Here is a 19,155-nt window from a genome sequence, read left to right as displayed (position 1 = left end):
ACTCAGACTAAAGAACAAACTGTTTAGGCCTCCTTTAGTCTGTCTATCTCCTCTGATAGTTGTAATGTCTGTAGCTAATGTACCAAGCTGACCCTTCAGGTTTCCCTAGTGTGGGCTGGAGAAATAGTTCATCAATTAAGAGCTCTGGGGATAGATCACACAGGAGCTGCCATGTGAATGCTGGGAAATGAACCTGAGTTATTTTTTAGAGCATCCCTTGATCTTAACTGCTCAGTCTTATTTTCAGCTCATTTCTTTGTTTTTCCTTTGCCTAAAATAAATTTTTGATACAATGTGCTGGAATTATGGCTTCTTCTACCCCATCTCCTCAAAGATTACCCTGTACTTCTATTCCATCTCAATCCACACCATTTCTGACTTTCCTAAGAAAAAGAAAAAGAAAAGAAAAAAAAAAGAAATACCCACTTAAAGAGTCCTGAGACAGAGCAAGGTGTGGTGGTACCATGTCTCATCCAACACTTGAGAGGAAGACTCAGGAAGATCTCCAGCCTGGTCTTCTCAGTGAGTTACATAAAAGCTTGATTCACACAGAGACCCTGACTTGAAAGACCAACAAATATAAACAAATAAACAAACAAAAAAAGAAAAACACACAAGATTGAGTATGACAAAATAAATAAACTAACAGAAAAATAAAACAAAAAACCCTAAAAACAAAATGAAACAACAAAATAAAAACAACAACAGCAATAAAAGAGGAAAATATACAGAACACATTCAAAGACACAGGAATCCAAAGAAAACATAAAATTGGTATCTAATAGACAAGCAAAAGACCTGTAATCTCAAAGCAAAACAAAATAAAGAAACCAAAGCACTTGACAATTTGTTCTTTGACAGTGAGCTGCCAAAATGCCAGTGAGTTTGTTTTGTGCTTGGCACTTAGCCTCTCTGTAAGAGTGATATTTGTGTCCACAAGGAGACTCCATTAAATAGGGGGTAGTGATTCATTTTGAAGTCTTTATGGATTGGAGATATCTTCTGGATTAATAATTGGAACTTCTGTCTCCTTCCTCTCTCAATTCTGTCATGTCCTGTGGTGCAAATCCATGGAGTCATGTGCACGCTGCTTCAGTCTCTCTGAGTTCATATTTGCATCAGTTCTGCTGTGATTCAGAAGGCCTGGTGTCTTCAGTTCAAGGACAGCTGCTATGAACATAGCTGAGCAAGTGTCTTTGTGGTATTTTGGGTACTCTTTGGGTATATATATATGTAGGAGTGGTATACATGAGTCTAGAAAGTAGAACAATTCTCAAATTTCTGAAAAACTGCCAGATTGCTTTCCCAAGTTTGCACTCAAACCAGCAGTTGAGAAGTGTTCCCCTTGCTTCATAACCACCCCACAGGAGCTGTCACTGGAGGTTGTGGCCTTAGCCATTGTGAAGTGTGTAAGGTGCAATCATAGAGTTATTTTTACTTGCATTTCTATGATGATTTGGAATGTTGAACATTTATTTAGGTGCTCCTCAGCAAATAGAGATTCCTTTGTGTGCTCTTCAGTACTCTATTTTTAAATTGGGAAAATTTCTGTGTGGGTATCTAATATTTTGTTGTATTTATAGGGTTTGGATGTAGAATTGGTAAGGATAGTCTTCTAATTTTAGACTGCCATTTTGGCCTGCTGATACACTCCTTTGCCCCAATGAAGCTTTTCAGTACCAGTTTCCCTTATTAATTATTTATCTTATTGCCTGAGCTATGGGTTTTTGTTCAGGAAGTTATTTCATGTGCCAATTTGTTCAAGGTTAATCCTCCACTTTCTCTTGTATTAGAAGTTTCATATCCAGTTTTATGTTAACATCATTGACCAAATGGACTTAAGAGTATTGGAGGATGATAAAAATAGAGATACCTGCCTCGTTCTATATGCACTTATATATTTAGATGGGCACCATTTGTTGAAGATGCTGTCTTTTGTCTAATGCCTGTTTTGTTTTCTCTGTTTAAAATTCAAGTGTTCACAGTTGATAGTTGTGTGGCTTTATTTCTAATATTCACTTCCATTCCATTGGCCCACCTGTCTGTTTTCATGCCAATACCATGCAGTTTTTATTTTCCTCTTGCGATTTAATACAACTTGTGATCAGAGATGGTGACACTTCTAGAAAAATCTTTTATAGTGGAGGATTGTTCTAGCTTTTATGGTGTTTTCATTTTATTTTTCCATATGGAGCATTGCTCCTTTAAAATCTTTAAGAATTGGGTTGGGATTTAATGGGAATTGCATTGAATCAGTAGAATGGGGTTGGTAAGATAGCATTTTGTACTGCATTAATCCTCTGAATGCAGCAGCATGAGTGACCTGTGCATCTTCTAGTAGCTTCTTTAACTTATTTTTTCAGAAAGTTGACATTTTTTATACAGGTACTTTGTTTGCTCAGATAGTTACACCTATAAATTTCATATAGTTTTGCTCTTTTGTAAGGTGTTGTTTTCATCATTTCTTTCTTAGCCTATTTATCTTTTATGATAATGAGGGCCTTTGAATTATTTGAATTAACTTTCTTTCTAGCCACATTGCTGAAGGTCTTTATCAGCTGCAGCAGTTCTATAGTTAGAATTTCCAGGGTCTCTATTTATGATATACTAACATATCATCTGTGAAAAGATATACTGTCATTTCTTACTTTCCAACTTGTTTCTCCTTATTCCCATTATTTTTCTTATAGCTCTAGGTGGAATACAAAATTCTATATTGATTTGATAGGGAGAGAGGACACTGTGTTTTCTTATCCCTGTTTTTTTGAAGAATTGCTTTACCTTTCTCTCCATTTAATTTTATGTTGGTTATCAAATTTCTGTATATTTGATTTCTTGTGGGTGTGTGTATGGCTTTTACCCTATAGCACTTTTATAATGAAGGGGTGCTGGATTTTGTCAAAGCCTTTTTTAGTATCTTATGATCCTATGTGGCCTTTTTTCTGTTTGTTTATATGATGGATTACACTGCTGTATTTATTTTACTATGTTGAGCCATTCCTCCATCCCTGGGATGAAGCCTATTGAATCAGGATAGTTCATGTTTTTGAAGTGTCCTTGAATGTAGATTCCCAGTATTTTAATTAATATTGTGTGTCAATATTTATATGGAAAATTGGTCTGAAATTTAAATTTGTCTGTTGGGTCATGGTTGTGTGATCTAGGTATCTACATGAGTGTGATCTCACCGAATAGATAGACAAACAGGCAGGCAGACAGATGGATAAATACAAACATGGATAAACATATAGACAGAGACACAGATGGATAGATACAGACTTGGATAAACAGACAGACAGACACCAAGTTTTCTTATATAAACCCTTTGTACTCTTTTGTTCCTCCATGGTGCAGGCCTCAAACTGGAACCTAGTATAGTCTAGACAATTGTTCACCAATTGAGCTCAATGCACACACATGAAACACCACAAACTCTCTTCTTTGTGGTGTGTATTGGAGTAATATTGGAGCCACACCAAGTCTGGCAAACACCTTGATAGTGAACATCACCATTTTATTTAATTAGTTGGTTTTTTGAAGTGTTTGTGAAACAGAGTTTTTTTCCCCAAGATATTATCAATTAGGTGAATACATAGGTGTTGTGCATATTGGGCCTGTAAAACATGATAACCACAACGATCTACATACATGGGCCTACAACCTGAAGCCAGAGATCCAGCTGAGAGCCACTTGATATTACTTCTGCAACCAAACTCCGGTTTTCCTTTAAAGAAACATGTGCACTTAAAACATGAATTATCTCACTTCATCTATCAGTTCCTGGGCTTTTGTTTGTTTGTTTGTTTGTTTGATTCTCTGCTGAGCATGAAAGAAGTTTATTTCTCTAGGAGATCCACAGGTTCCAAGCAACAAGGCCTGCAAAGCTGACAGGCCGACAGGGAGAGAGTGTAGGAGCAGGAGAAAAAGAAACAAGGAGTGAGAGATACATAGAGGTGGTTTCTATTATTCTTTTGACCATAGGCCAACCTAGATGTCCACATGTGAACCATCTTAGTTAACTTTATCCACCTACCCATGATTTTCAATGGAAACATGCCTGGCACTAATGTGTACATTTTGACTCCTCAAGAGGTCAGTTGGTGCAGACTCATTAAATTTACTTAATTTTTTCCACTCAGAATACAGTAATGACATCTAAACAAAGTATCAATGATTTATTTATTCACAAAATACTACAAAGAAGGACACAAAGTTTACACATTGCTAAAGATCATCTAGTTAAACAATCTTGTCAGAATCCAATCAAACTGCCAAGTTGTGCTTCTGTCTCCACAAGTCCCCTCTTCCCACAGTCCATCTGACTGTTCCTTGTGTCAAACTCAGCATCCAAGATCCTAGTCACTGGACATTCTTTTGTTTCCAACCCTCTGAGCAGTTTGTGAATCTCAGATCAAGCTAGTCTGAGATTTCTTCACATTCAAAAGTTATAGTTTCCCAATTTGTGAGGCCTTCCTCCATACCAGAGCTGTAGTTATTTTGTTCCATGTATGTCAGATTTTTCATATTATTGAGAGGGAAAAAATGAAACTTAGCCATTGTGTGACACATCTGGACATCTGGGTAAATGTGGGGTGCATAGAAAAACATTACAACAACCATTCTGTCTCTCATATTCCTTTCTTTCTTCTGTACATGCTTTCTAAGGGCAGGATAAAGCTCAGTACATGCCTACTTATATTGAGTATGTTCTGAGGTTTGCTAATATTATGGAGTTACACATCTATAATTTCCAAATACGACTAATCAGAATAAAGGTTAGTTAGCACTATTTAGTGTATCATGTGAAAATATCTTCAGTCAGAGCCCAATATTGAGCAGCAATTTTCTGTTTTCTCCTGGATTAGATTGTCCTGTGAAATGTTCAATGTCTAGGTTAGGTCCAGCTTCTGGTCTGCAATCCTAATAGATCAATCTTCAGGCATGTGTTCAAAATATATGGTATCTGACTGCTACTATTGTCTGTGTGGTTTGTGGCTCTTCCTGAAACCCAAGATCATTTACTGCAAGCAAAGACAATGTCAGTTCTCTGGGGCATAGACACAACGCCTACCACATGAATGACACATTTCTGTTGCAAAAGAGATGCTGTTGGGTTGTCTTACGGCCCTGAGGGTATCCATGAGGCCATCACAAAGTTGAACCAAGAGCTCTGTGGTGGGGAGACCCGTGTCACCATAGCACTCCAAAGGAGCAGGGTACTATTCCACATTCAATCTTCTCAAGTTCACTGTGTCCTTCAAGAGGTCTCTCAGGATGGGCATGGAGAAATTATTGTCATAGAAGCTGACCTTGGTGAGCTGGGAACAGTGGCTGAGGGCAGGTAAGAGGACAGTGAGTTGAGAGTCATTCATCCTACAACCCTTTAAGTCCAGGGACTGCAACGTGTCTGCCACATTTTCTAGGAGAACTCGGAGAGGTACAATATCCAAACCCAATAAGACTATGCCTCTCATGTCCAGATATTTGAGCTGAAAGAGCCTGGGACAGGAGGATAAAGAACCCAAGTCTGACTGTGAAATCTGGTAGTGAGTGATGGAGAGGGTCTCCAAGGGCATCACCAGAGACCTATGGAGAAGGAAAGGTCAGTTTTAGCAAACGGTGATGGAGAGTGTGGATAAAAGTAGAAAGAGGTCGCAGCCTCAATTAAAGTTTGACCAAATAGTCAAGGACACTATCTAAGGCATTTTGTATTGGATCCTGCTGAGACAAGTCAGCACTATGTTTCATCTGGCATTCACGTGAAGCAGAAAATGCATTAAATTAAGAACTCTGCAAATCACTTTTGTCATACACAGACCCAAATTTTCCTCCCCTGTCCCCTGCACTGAAGCATTCTTGGCCTAAAACCATTCCTCCATGGGAAGCAGATGTACACTGGAGGCTGTTATAACAGATCACAACACACTTCTGACCACCCCACTGTGTGGGTTAGTCCTTAGTCTCCTCACCACATTCTCTTCCTCTTGTATTAACTGGGTAGCCATGATTCTAAGAAGAATGACATCCCATCCTGACCATAGCTGACCTATCCCTTACCTCATTTCAGTCCTCTGCTTCATCAGTGCCCGTTTGAAATTCACACTACACATACCTTCCATATTCTAATGTCTCCCTAAATGTTCCAGGGACAGGCAGGCATGATGGACCATGAATTCTTAAAATTAAAGGGCAATATTTACTCTGCGAGCTCACCCAGATAACCATCTTTGCTTACCTGAAGACCTGTTTCATGTGGCCTCTGAGAAAGCACATGCTATTCATGGAGAGATGCTGGAGTCCCTTGAGATTGGAGAACTGGGAAAGGAACATGATGACATGCTTCCTTTTTCTAACACTTGTGCTCCTGCCAGGCTTAACGATGTTCTTGGGGGTGGGGGCCAGGGACAATGTATGGAGATTACTCATCTGTCCGAACCAAGGAGTAAAATGTGCCACTGTGTACTCAGTCCACTTCATGTTGAGTTCCAGTTCCTCTATGTGCTTTGGATGGAAAACCTCCAAAATTTTTTGGATACCATGGACAGACAGAGAACAGATCTTCAGCTTTACACAACAGAAATGTATGAAGTCCTTTCTCTGCTGAGCCCACTGCAATAAGCATGCTTCTTGTTCTTTCAGATGGTAATGGATGCAAAAGTCAGTGACCACACTCAGACCCTCCCTCCGCACGTGTCTGGGAAGGACCTTCACTACTTGCTTCTCATCCACAGTCTCTGCTGAGTAATCACACTCCTCTTCACCAGCCCATATGTTCCAGAAGGAATGGTGTATATTCCTCAACTCTAGAACTTGAAGTTTTTGTCTTCTGCGTTTAAAAAACATGAAGTATTAGCAGTCACAACAAGACCCCGAGCTAGCTGTTACTCAATGTTTCTAAATTCAGCACTAACTCTGCCAAGGTTTGTGCTTTTTCAGTTCTGAGTGTCAAACATGTGCTCCTGCATGTAAGGTTTCCCTGACCTGTACATGTAGACCTGAACACTTTCTGTCAACTAAAATGTTTATATTAACTTAGTCCCATGATTAGTGGTTGTGATAATGCCAGGAAAAGACTCCTTCTACTGTTAGGCTTTATTTAGCTACTCTAAGCTCTGATCCATATTCAAATGCCCTTACGATAGATAAACAAACAGCACCATTTCAGCTCCCTGCATCCCTTCCCACTCAAAGATCCTATCAGAAGCATCTTATCTACTGAGGAAGAAACCATTCTCACTACCCCACAATCACTTTTGTGTACTCCATGGGTTCCCTTCAGCAGTAATTGGTTATTGCTCACCTGGGCTGAAAAGTTCTTGTCAGTCGAATGTCTACTCCATCTGGCAGAGCCTGGAAGATTTCCAAGTTGGGGGTCCTCATCAATGCCCCCACAGGGAGACAGGGGAAAGGCCAGACTGCCACAATTGCCTTCAGAATCTTGGTGTGTCTTCCAGCAAAGGCCTCCTTGAACAGTGCGGGTAAGAGCTCATGGGGCAGCTCCTCTACTGCAGAAATGAACAAAGCTTCATCTTTCAGCAGAGCCTGCCTTGCCAGCTTCTGGAGTTTGGGTGGAGTCCAAACACTCATCTTATAAGGTCTCTAATTCCTGGAAAATCAGTCAGGCAGTCCAAAATGTATTTTCAAGATAGTATTCAGAAACCTTCCTCACACCACAGGAACCCTTCCAGGTTAGAGTAACTTCTCTGGAAATGGTGGAGACATCATATGCACCTGCACTTACTGGTCTTCTCTGTCCCAAACTTTCAACTGACGGCATGAGGAAGCTCTTACAAGTACAACCAAGGGCTTCACATTCCCCACTCTTCTATCCAAACCTGAATAATTCTCCACTCAGTCCCATCCCCATTGGAAGGGTTTCCTAGCAGCCTGAAAGCTAAACAACATCTATGCAATGTGACATAGATTATCTGACATGTCCTCAAACAACAGATTGGACCAGAATAGACTGGAAACTGTTTCCACTTCATGATACAAAATTGCCAAATAACTCAAAAAATATGACAGAAAAAAATAGTATTTCTTTCATTATTGACATCCACATATAAAGCCTTTACAAACAAAAAAAAATTAAAGCAAATAAAATTTCTGTCACAATCTGCCTCTAATCTACCCCTTTCAAGTTTTCAGAATCATGGGAAGAAAAGGGACTTACAAATCATGAGCACTGTGAGAGGTCTCTGAATTCCAGTAGAGACTGGTTGTAACTGCAGGCTCCAGGTCTTTGAGTGTGTCCTCTGGTTCCCCTATAGCCTTTACATACTTTTTTGCTTACCTGTCACTATTGTAACGTGCCTCCCAGCCACTAACTGCCATATGGTTGAATATCTGAGTCCTAGACAGTCTATGTAATATTATTCCATCTCTAGATTGAATCAAAGCTTTCTGTGTCAGTGCAAACAAACAACCAAAAAATGACAAGAATGAAAATTATGACTCCACTCTTCAAGCTTGAATTTATTTATTTGCTTGGTTGGTTGGCTATTAATTGAGTGACAATTGATTTTTTTTTTCGTGCTCTTGAGATTGCATTCTGAGACAACTGTTCTATAGCTAGAGATAATTTAGAATTCCAACACACAGGGATCCTCTTGCCTTTACTTTCCTGCTGAAGGAGTACTATGTGGTACAAGTCACCTGACTGTGATCTTCATGTGTGAGCAGCATGTTTCAAAGGGAAAGTCACCTGGGGGCCATAATCTGTTCTTATAAATACATGCACAAACCACAAAATCTGCTTGTAAGAGGACATGACAAATAATTTTGTGGAGAGCTTTTGGGGACCTCCTTGTAGGAATTTGGCAAGGATAGGATATTGGGCTAGGACAGGGAAGTAGGCTCAGATAAGATTGTTTTGTGGGTGGTGTGGCTAATACAAAGCTCAAGGCAAAGTCAGCAGAGGAAATGTGTGACATTCGTTTTATCCTGGTCAACACTGATGAGGGAGCTTTGTTATTGCAGTCTGTTCCTTGATCTAAAACTGACCTTGCTCTTTGCTTGTACTTAGAATGGTATATATGCAGACTGGGGAAAATGCATTCCCTCAGGCTCAGCACTGGCTGAAGTTATGTCATGGTGTTGTCCACTTGTCCTTTGCTTTTCAGTCCGCACTCTCCCTTGAGACCCAGGACTGACTGAGCAGGCTTGGTCACACTTTACACAGTTATTTAAGTGTTCTGGAATACAGAGCTGAACTTCATGCTTTGACAGTCTTCTACTCTGACAGCACTCAGAGGCTGAGGCAGGAGGATGGCTTACACCCATGTACTGCACCCCTTGAGGTCACACCCTCACACATTCCATCCCCCATATCTCCTTCCCTACTCCTCTAAGTGAGTGGAGGTTGCCTGGATATCCCTCACCCTGGCACTTCAAGTATCTAGAACAACATATCCCACAAACAGGCAACAACTTTTGAAGTTAGGTGACCCACTTCAAGATGATGCTCCTCGTCTACATCTGTGTGTGGAGACCAAGGTCCAGCCCATGTATGTTCTTTGGGTAATGGTTTCATCTCTGAGAGCCCCAAGTGTCCAGGTAAAGTGACTCTGTTGGAATTCCTACAGGGACCTTACCCCATTCTGGTTCTTTCCTCATACATCGTGGCTACCAAATTTTGTCTTTATTAGATTATTGTGTATGTAAACCCATTTTGCATCTGCATTTGTTCCTCACGGAAGTTCTTAGTCTCTTTTTCCTATTTATTTTGTCATATTCCAATATGTTTCTTTTTGGTTTTATAGGATTCTTTGTTTGTTTGATTGATTATTTGTTTGTTAAGCTATGACTTTCTTCTGGCTGTCCTGGAACTCACTTTGTAGATCAGGCTGGACCAGCTCTCAGAGATTCCTGCCTCTTTCTCCTAAGTACTAGGATTAAAGGTATGTTCCACTACATCTGGCTCCTTTTTAGGATTCTTTAGCTGCCTATTTGTTGTTTAGGAGTGACAGAAAAGGTGTGGATTTAGATGGAAGAGAAGGTGAAGAGGATGTCAGAGGAGTTGGGTGTTGAAAAGATGTAATCAGAACATATTGGTATGGAAAAACATCTATTTTCAATTAAAAAAAACACAAAGAGGGGCAAGGCTCTGAAATTACTAAGCATTCAAGAGTACTGGCTGCTCTTACAGAGAACCAAAGGTCATTTTCCAGCATCCACAAAGAAACTCCCAAATGTCTATAACCCCATTTATGAGTGTGACTTCTGATGTCCATTAGACATACGTAGTACTACATGGTATAAAATTTTAAAAAGGAGTTTAAATATTATGTAAACCTATTTTTGAATTTTTATATAATTTATTATCTTTTTTTTTTTTTCATGCACTGATGTGCTGCTTGAATGTAGTTTTGTATGAAGGTGTTGGGTCCTCTAGAACTGGAATCACAGAGAGTTGTGAGTCATCATATGTGTTATGGGAATGAACCCAGGTCCTCTGGAATCACAGCCAATGCTTATAACTGCTTAGCTATCCCTCTAATCCCTATTCTATGAATCTTAAGAAGAAAACCAGAAAGGATCACCTTCACACATTGTGTTGAGATGGTACCACCAAGGATGGGAGCTAGTCAGGGTTAAGGCTCATACTACACATGGAGGCAGAAACAGGACCATATCTAGTTTGAGTCCAGCCTGGGTTGTAGACTGGAAGGGTTTCACCTAGCCAACTGTAAATACTAGGTACTGGGGTTAAGAACAAGAGAGGATCTCAATATGGAGATTTGAAACCGTGGACAAGCTCTGAGTGTCAGAGCTCTGGCACCCTGGATTTTGGGAGAATAAGCAAAGTGGAAAAAGCTCATGGCTAATTAAATTCAGTGAGAGTGTTCTACTATCTTATAGAGTTCTCAAGCCCAAAATCCACAAACATCTATTTCAAGTTACTTCACCATTCAGTATTTATAGTCAGTGGATATCCCTAAGAACATATCTATGTTGAACACAGATTCTGTTCCCATTGGTTGGGGTATTTAGCTGTGCCAGTGGACTTGGGATTTTCTAATATTCCTGTCGAATACAATGGGACTTTAAACATGCATATTTTAACTTGACAGCAAGGATGTCAGTTACCCCCATACATGTCTTGCTCTGACAAGTAGGATGTCAGATCTCAGGGACTTCTTGGGAATTTACACTTATCTGGACAAATACCCAGAATAGAAATCTTATTCCAAATACTTTTTTACATGGGTATGGGTGTCACTCTTGTGTTTGGGTTCATCCCAGGAGCAGCTTTGAAAGGCAAGTACCACATAAGCTTATACATCAGTGCAGAAAGTGCTGTTAGGAGGCTGGTTCGGGTCTAAGTTTATTGTGGGTAACTATACAAAACAGATCTACTGATGTCTAACATGATTCTTCTTTAATAGCACTGAACATAACATAATATGTAATTGATTTTGAATTAGAAAGTTTCCTGATAACAGCAGAAACATGAGAAACTTTCCATATACAGGCAGACTGCCGCGTAACATAGGCCATAGCCATCCTGGTCTTCTTATTTTACCTGGGTGTGAGGAATACATTGGTGGGCTGGCAGAGGAGCATGCATGTTGATGTGGGAGGACTAGAACCTGAAGTAGCTTCTCTTCTTACACCGTGATTTAAGGCGTGGTAGCAAGGTCCATGGACCACTGAGCCACCTCACAGCCTACTAAGCTCTTTTAAAGTTTTTCTTAGAGAACTTTTTTTTTTCATTTTTGTTTTTAGTTTTTTCAAGACATGGTTTTTGTTTAATGACTTGGCTGCCCCAGAACTCACTCTGTAGACAAGGCTAGCAGAAACTCAGAGGTCCACCTACCTCTGCCTCCCTCATGCTGAGATTAAAGGTTATAATAGCACCTCCCATCTAAACTAGATTTTGTTTTGGTTTCTTTGGTTTGGTTTGGTTTTTGAGACAGGGTTTCTCTATTTTCTTGCCCTACCTTTCCCACACTTCGTTCTGTAGATCAGTCTGGACTCTAAAGATCTACTTCTCGCTGCATCCAGAGTGCTGGGATTCAAGTCATGTACTACCCTAAGCAGCTCTGGATTAATTCTAAAACATATTCTTACTCCATAGGCTTCACTGGTTAGTAATTAGCTACTTAAATAAGGCTAGCCTTGAACTCACTGAACCTGGTCTACATTTGCCTGCAGAGTGCAGGGATTAAAGGAGTTTGCCACTGTTCTCCTTACAGATATATTTCTCTAAAGATTTGTTCCCGGTGTCTTGGTGATTTCCCTGCAATTATGAATTTGCACCAAATGCATGCGTAGTGCCCAAGAAGGTCGGAAGGAAGCTTCGGATTTCCAGGAACTGGAGTCAGATTATTTTAAGCCACCATGTTGGTGCTGGAAATGGAAGATTAACAAACTTATTACTCTGAAACCTACTCCTCAGCATGTTTCCACTCCTAGTTTTGTCTTGAGTAAGCATGCTGGCCTGATTCCACCTCACATGCTCTCTGTTTTGTGGAACCCAATGGCAGCACCTCCCTCGTACCCTGTTGTCAGGGTTCTCTAGAGTCACAGAATGTATGGGTAGTCTCCATATAGCAAGGAATTTTTTGGTAACTTACAGTCTGTAGTCCAACTCCCCAACAATGGTCGGCAGCAGCTGTGAAGACCAAGGATCTAGCAGAAGCTCAGTCCCACAAGGCAAGCAGGCAAAGAGAGACTGCCTTGCTTGTTCCAGTGTCCTTATTTGGTCTCCAACTGAAGGTGTGTCCCAGATTAAAGGTGTGTACCACCACACCTGGGTCTGCGACTTGCTTTGTCTTGAGATTCATAGCCTCTGTGCCTCAAGATTAAGATCAAAGGTAGGCCTCCTAATTCTGGATTGTGGTTCATTCCAGATATAGTCAAGTTGACAACCAGAAATAGCAACTATACCTATACCTGTGTTTTTTGTTTTTCCTTTGTGTCTGTTTAGAAATGGACACATATGTAAGGCTCAGGCCGCTCTTCTATTTCAGTATGGCTGAGGATAGCTGTAAATTGATCCTCTGCTTTCCAAATCTTGAATTGAGAGGTTCCAGGCATGGTTACCATGTCTGCTGCATGCATTGCTGCAGAGAGGACTCCTGTTGTAAGACCCAGAGCAGTCTTAGCTCAGGAGCAGGACCCACAGAACACAAGTGAATGATAGACCACTGGAACTACAAGAGGTGTTTATTCTATGTACGTTGGGTTTCTCATCCTCACAGAGAGAGATAACCCAGAACTCAAAAAGCATACATTTTATATACTTTTTTTGTGAGGGAGGTGAACTCATATTTTGCTATTAGTCAGCAGTACAATTTTCAGGAAGAAGAGAGGAAGCAGGGGTGGGGGGAGGGGAGAGAAACTTTGGCAGTAAGGTTGTTGACAATTTGCAGATTTCTTTGGAATTCCATGTGGGGGGGGGGGTAGGGTAGCTGTTCCTAAAGCTGTCATTTTTGTTTTGTCTTAACTCAGCTTAGTCAGTATAGCCTGAACTGTCCATTAAAACTTTGTTTTTACATTTTCAAAATCTTCTTTATATATTTCAAAACTTTGAGGTGTTTTGTCCTTGTTTTGTTTCTCAGAATTGGGTGATTAGAGCATGAGTTAATTATGACAAGCATCAGGACCCTATTTAAGGCTTTCTAGAGGACCAGGTGGCTATCAGTCAGTATATTCTGTGTTGTTGATTTTTTGTTTGTTTGTTTGTTTGTTTTATCAGGCAGAGGTGGGATCTCATAGCCTTGGAATGACTGGAAAATCTCCAAGTCTGACTTTAACCATTTCTGTGTCTTTAGGATCTCACATTTTAAGAATGGGGTGATTTGGAAAAGTCTCAGAGCCCCTGAACACTGTTTTTTACACTCCCTGTGTGCTTGGTAGCTCTCTACAAACTGAGTACACACCAAGCCCCTAGGATATTAGTGGAATCAAGCCATGCTCTTGCCTCTGCCTTTTCAGTAGGTGCTGTTGAAGATGTTTATTGAAAATAGCTTCAACTCAGTCCCTGAACTTCAGGAAATATTTCTAACTAGAAAAACTGTTACAAATCCAGTGACAATAATATCTATGACTTATACTATGTCTATTTTGAATAAGAAATTAAAACCCTGAGCTGACTTAAAATCAGACTGATTTTCATCATATGAATAAAATTCACCCAGGTGTAGTGATTGACAACACTAATACTAGCAGGAAGAAGCACACTGAGGCAGAAGGATTGCTAGAACTTAGATTTCTAAAACTACCTTAGCTTTAGGACAAGACACAATCCTTCATACCAAACTTAAAACTATGTAATAATTAAACAAATAGAGGAACAATTCCACAAATGAAGTAATTTGTCATTAATTAACAAATGAAAAGTTTAAGGAGTTGGCTGTTGTAGAAGTAGTCTCACAGTGAGCTCTGATTCAATTAATGAAATGAATGTTACTTACTGAATTAAAAGGATGGAGTTTAGAAACCTAATCCAATTCCAGTTTGTGGTTGGATGTGTGGCTGCAATAGGGAGAGATAGGCCGAGAGGTATATAAAGGCTTTAGTAGAATCTGACAACACACTCAGAGACCTGGAGCCCAGATAAAGCCCTGGTTTGGCTGGGAGTTTGGCCCTATCTGCAGTACACAGAACCGGTATGCAGTGTTTTTTGTTTGTTTGTTTGTTTGTTTTATTTTATTTTTCCCTTGCATCATGCAGTTTGATGTAGAAATATTTAGACTCCAGGATAGGACAGGATTTTTTTATTTCTGTCTCTTTAGAGGAACAAATCGAAGACCCTGTGTTTCATTCCAAATGAAGTTTTAGCCTCATCTCCAATATATTTTTATGATAGTTGTGTATTTCATTAGTGTGCTTGATATATATTTTTTTTGAGATAAGGATTCTCTTTGTTGTTCAAACTCTCCTAGAACTGACCACGTGGCTCTGGGTAAGCTAGAAATGAGATCATACTAACATGTTCCCCCAGGATGTCCTTTATTTGGTTTTCTGAGACGCTGGCTCACTCTGTAGACCTGTAGACCATGTAACTTTGATCTCCTTAAACTAGCATTAGCTGGAATTACACTTGTGAGTTAATCAAATGTGTTACCTTAGGCTTTGCATCATTTTCACAGAGCTGTTTTTCAACAAGGTCTGGTTTTGTTACCCAGGAAACATTGAATATTGTAGGAATAATATTGTGCTTCCTGAGAGTTCAATATTGATCAGTCTACTGGACAAGGATTTTGTTATTGTTGTTTTATTGTTTGTTTTACAAAATTTTTGCTTATTGGTTGGTTTGTTTTTTTCTTATTTTGCTTTTTTTGTATTTTTTATTAAAAAATTAATATTTCTTCAACTTTTTGCAGCCCAGTCGTTATCTTCCTCCCAGTCTGCCCTCTAAATGTTCTTTATCCCATTCCTCCTCCTCATTTCTTTTTCCATTTAAAAGTTGATTATTTTATTTACTTACATTTCAAATGTTGTCCCCCAGCCTGGTCTCCCCTTAGGAAGCCCCCTCCCAACCTTCCTTCCCTTTACTTCTAAGAGGTTGCTCCCCAAACCACCGCCCCACTCCTGACTCACTTTTCTAGCATCCCTCTTCACTAGGGCAACAAGACTCCACAGAACTAAGGGCCTCCCCTCCCACTGATGCCAGATAAGACACTCCTTTACTAGAAATGTATCAGGAGCCAAGGACCTACTCATGTTTACTAATTGGGTAGTGACTTAGTCTTTGTGAGCTCTGAGGTCTTGTTAGTTGATTTTGTTTTTCTTCCTGTGAGGTCACAATTCCCTTCAACTCCTTTAGTCCTTCCCTATCTCTTCCATTGGGGTCTCCAAGCTCAAACCAAGAGTTGGCTGTGAGTGTCTGTGATTGTCTTAGATAGGTGGTGGCATGGCCTCTCAGAGGACAGCCATATCTTGGCATCGGCAATAATATCTGGCTTTGATATCTGCTGATTGTATGGATCCAAATATACTAGTCTCTAGATGGCCTTTTCTTGTTTCTTCAATCTCTGTGCCAATTTTTATCCCTGCATTTTCTTTAAACAGAAACAATTCTATATTAAATATTTTTAAATGGGTTTGGAGCCTTTTTTCTCAAATGGGGGCCATGCCTAACCACTGGGAGTGGTCGCTTCAGGTACTATCTTCCCTCTGTTATATATTTTAGTTAGTACATGTGCATTGAGTACAGGATGTCTCTCGGATTTTTCTATCATACTTTCATTCTTTCTTTGTTTTCAAGAAAGGGTCACACATAATAATCTTTTGAAAATTGAAGATTATGTACTCATTTAAGCAATGGAACAGCTCCCATGGTGCCAGTGTGAGAGTCTGCCTTTCCACCACCTGTTTAGCATGAATAGGTAAATTGATGTCTCTACATTGCCAGAGCAGTAACTCAAACACTTAATAGTTAATATGACAGTTAAAAACTTTGTCTTGAAAGTATATTTTTGCTAACTCCTTCCCCAGGAAGATTCTGACTGGAGACCTTAGAGGATGAGTGTTCAGACCCCAGCCACACTCCAGAAACTGGCAATTCAAACTCTGTTGAAAAATGAGGCTTTGGCCGTGTCCTCTCTTGAGCATCTGTCTACTCGGCTCTTCCCAGCACAGTGTAAGGAAGCCTACGATCGCAGATACACCAAGCTCATGATGGCAATGATGGCAGCCTATCCTTTTCTCTATCTCCCTGTGGGGGCATTGATGAAGATACCTAACCCAGAAAACTTGCAGGCTGTGCTAGATGGAATAGACAGGCGAAAGACAAGAAGTCTTAACTCCAGGTAAGCAATAATCCAGTACTATGGAAGGGACTATGTGGTATATACAGTGGAGAGTGTCAGGAGATTGGCTTTGTCATAAGTGGAAAAGATGCTTCGGAACACATCATCATACAGGGATACAGGGTTCTTGAAAGCTGTTGTTTACTTGTATTGAGGACAGTTAGATAGAGGATTAGAGTTGAATATGGGCTAGAGTAGGTGTAGCCTCAAAATAGAATGAGACTACCCCAGGCCTTCTTACATCCATTAGTAATGTGACTAAGGAGAAATAAAGTTTGCCTTAGTGGAAGAAAAGCAGTCAAGTGTGCAGAAGCCTGGGGAAGCTTCTATAGCAAGCCTGAGTCCATCTTGGATATCAGGTGCTTAAAAGCATACACCTTAGCATGAGAAGAGCTGAGTTTAGATATATGCACTAAAAGCTGATTCAGTGTCTGCTTACATTTATTTCACCCACATGAAAGGGAAACTTCAAGTTTTTGACCTGAGAGATGTGTACCATGCCTTCTGGAACATATGGGCTGGTGCAGAAGACAATGGCTTTTCAGGAAAGAGCTTGGAAAAGAAGCAAGTAGTGAAGGTCCTTCCCAGATATACCCCGAGGCAGCATCTAAAGGTCACAGTGGACCTATGTATCACGTCCTGCCTCAATGAAGCACAGGCATACTTCTTGAAGTGGGCCCAGCAGAGAAACTCTCCCTCCATTTCTGCTGTACAAACATGAAGATATAGGCTCTGCAAGTCCAAGTTATGAGAGAGATCTTGGATGTTTTGATCCAGAGCACATCACAGAATTAGAACTGAATACTGAGTGGACTGTGTCACAGCTGCCACATTTTGCTTCCTACTTTGGGCAGATGAAAAGTTTTCATAAAGTCTTACTGGGACTACTCTACAAATCACCTTTCCTGTTAACAACAGAAGAAGCATCACAGAACTCAAGTGTATCAACAAGTTTATTTCTCAGTTCTCCAAATCCAACTGTCTTCAGCAGCTCTTCATGAAGTCTGTCCATTTTCTCAGAGACAGCATGAATCAGATCCTAGGGTAAGCAAGAATAGAGAGCTGAATCAGCTATGAAAGCATATCTGTCTCTTTTATCCTAAGGATTAGTGGTACATGATGCCAGCCAGACACTAGAAACAAACCATCAGAGACTCATAAGTTTTTTTTCCATGTACACTGTGTTATACAAGGTAAATTTTACAAGTGAAATCAATGTCTCAAATGAGCCATGATGAAGTAGAAATTTGGGGTAAAGCATAGGTCAGATCTAGTAAGAATGGGTTGTAATTCTTCTTAGAATCCTGTCCACCCAATCAAATGGAAAGGGAACAGGGAGGGAAGTGTAGGGAGGACTTTGGGGACTCACTAACACATGAGTTATATGCTCAGATCTATTTGCCTCCATCTATCTTCCCCCATGGTAAAATGTTTTGAGCCCATATAGGTGTTATTGGGTGGCACAGGAGGTACAGGGACTATATGATAAATGGGAGCAAGTGTGACTGCAGACAGAATGACAGAATGAAGATTCACTTAGCCCACCGAAAATAACAAGATCCTATCAGTACTTTTTAGAGATGGAAGTTTTATTGTGAGCTTTCTGGGATTATGGACAGCACTGGTTTTCAGCTTGATAGTGAGCCCAGTATATGATGTGTGGGGTTAGCATGAGTGAGCAGTTTCCAACAGGAAGCATCATTGATGGTGTCCTCGATCATTTAGTAACGTGACATTGACATGGCTGGTTCCTTGTACCACTGCGTAAATCCTCGCCAAAACTTTACAAAAAATTTATTCAGAACTAACTAACCCCCTGTTCTATCCCTAGGAGCCTGAAGACACCCTTGTAGACCATCTCCATTACTGATGACCTAATATCACAGAGAGACTTGGATTCATTCTCCTGCTTTCAAAGCCTCATTTAACTACATCTGAATTTGAGAGTTGTGATCTTACATTCTTTGGATCATATGCCTCTGGGAGTTCTTCTCGAGAAAGTGGCAGACACTCTTGAGACACTGAATTTGCAGTGGTGAAGGATGAAGGACCCCCAGCTCAGTGCCCTCCTTCCTGCCCCAGAAAATGCCCTTAGCTTATCAAGGCAAATTTCTACAACAGTGACTTCTCCATGCCCATCCTGAAGGACCTTTTTCAGCACACAACCAACTGGAGCAAGGTCACTGTGGAACAATACCCTGCCCCTCTGAAGTGCTATGATGAGTTTGGTCGTGTCTCTGGAGAGAGCTTTGTCCAATATTGTCTGGAGCTCATGGATACACTCAGGGCCATAAGGCAGCCCAAGAGCATCTGTTTTGCTACAGATATGTGCCACAAGTGTGGTGAGCACAATCTCTATGGCCAGGGGCCCAGACTTTGTCATTGCTTGCAGTAA

The 19,155-nt window shown here is 40.4% G+C and overlaps 1 protein-coding gene and 1 pseudogene across 2 annotated transcripts; one reads left to right on the top strand and one right to left on the bottom strand.

Moving 5' to 3' along the window:
• Positions 1-5,219: 5,219 nt before the first annotated feature.
• Positions 5,220-7,587, bottom strand: LOC308427482 (PRAME family member 12-like; the record flags this gene model as incomplete). The annotated part of the gene is made up of 2 exons (XM_080925594.1): positions 5,220-5,586; positions 7,301-7,587. The coding sequence occupies 2 exons, from the start codon at positions 7,585-7,587 to the stop codon at positions 5,220-5,222; spliced, it is 654 nt and encodes a 217-aa protein (XP_080781720.1).
• Positions 7,588-17,214: 9,627 nt separating this feature from the next.
• LOC308427481 (PRAME family member 12-like) lies at positions 17,215-19,155 on the top strand (annotated as a pseudogene). Its single transcript has 2 exons — positions 17,215-17,804; positions 18,592-19,155. The product of its transcript is annotated as a PRAME family member 12-like (transcript).

Source organism: Micromys minutus, assembly GCF_963924665.1.
Source record: "Micromys minutus genome assembly, chromosome: 11".
NCBI lineage: Eukaryota > Metazoa > Chordata > Mammalia > Rodentia > Muridae > Micromys > Micromys minutus.
This window is presented reverse-complemented; position numbering and strand designations above follow the sequence as displayed.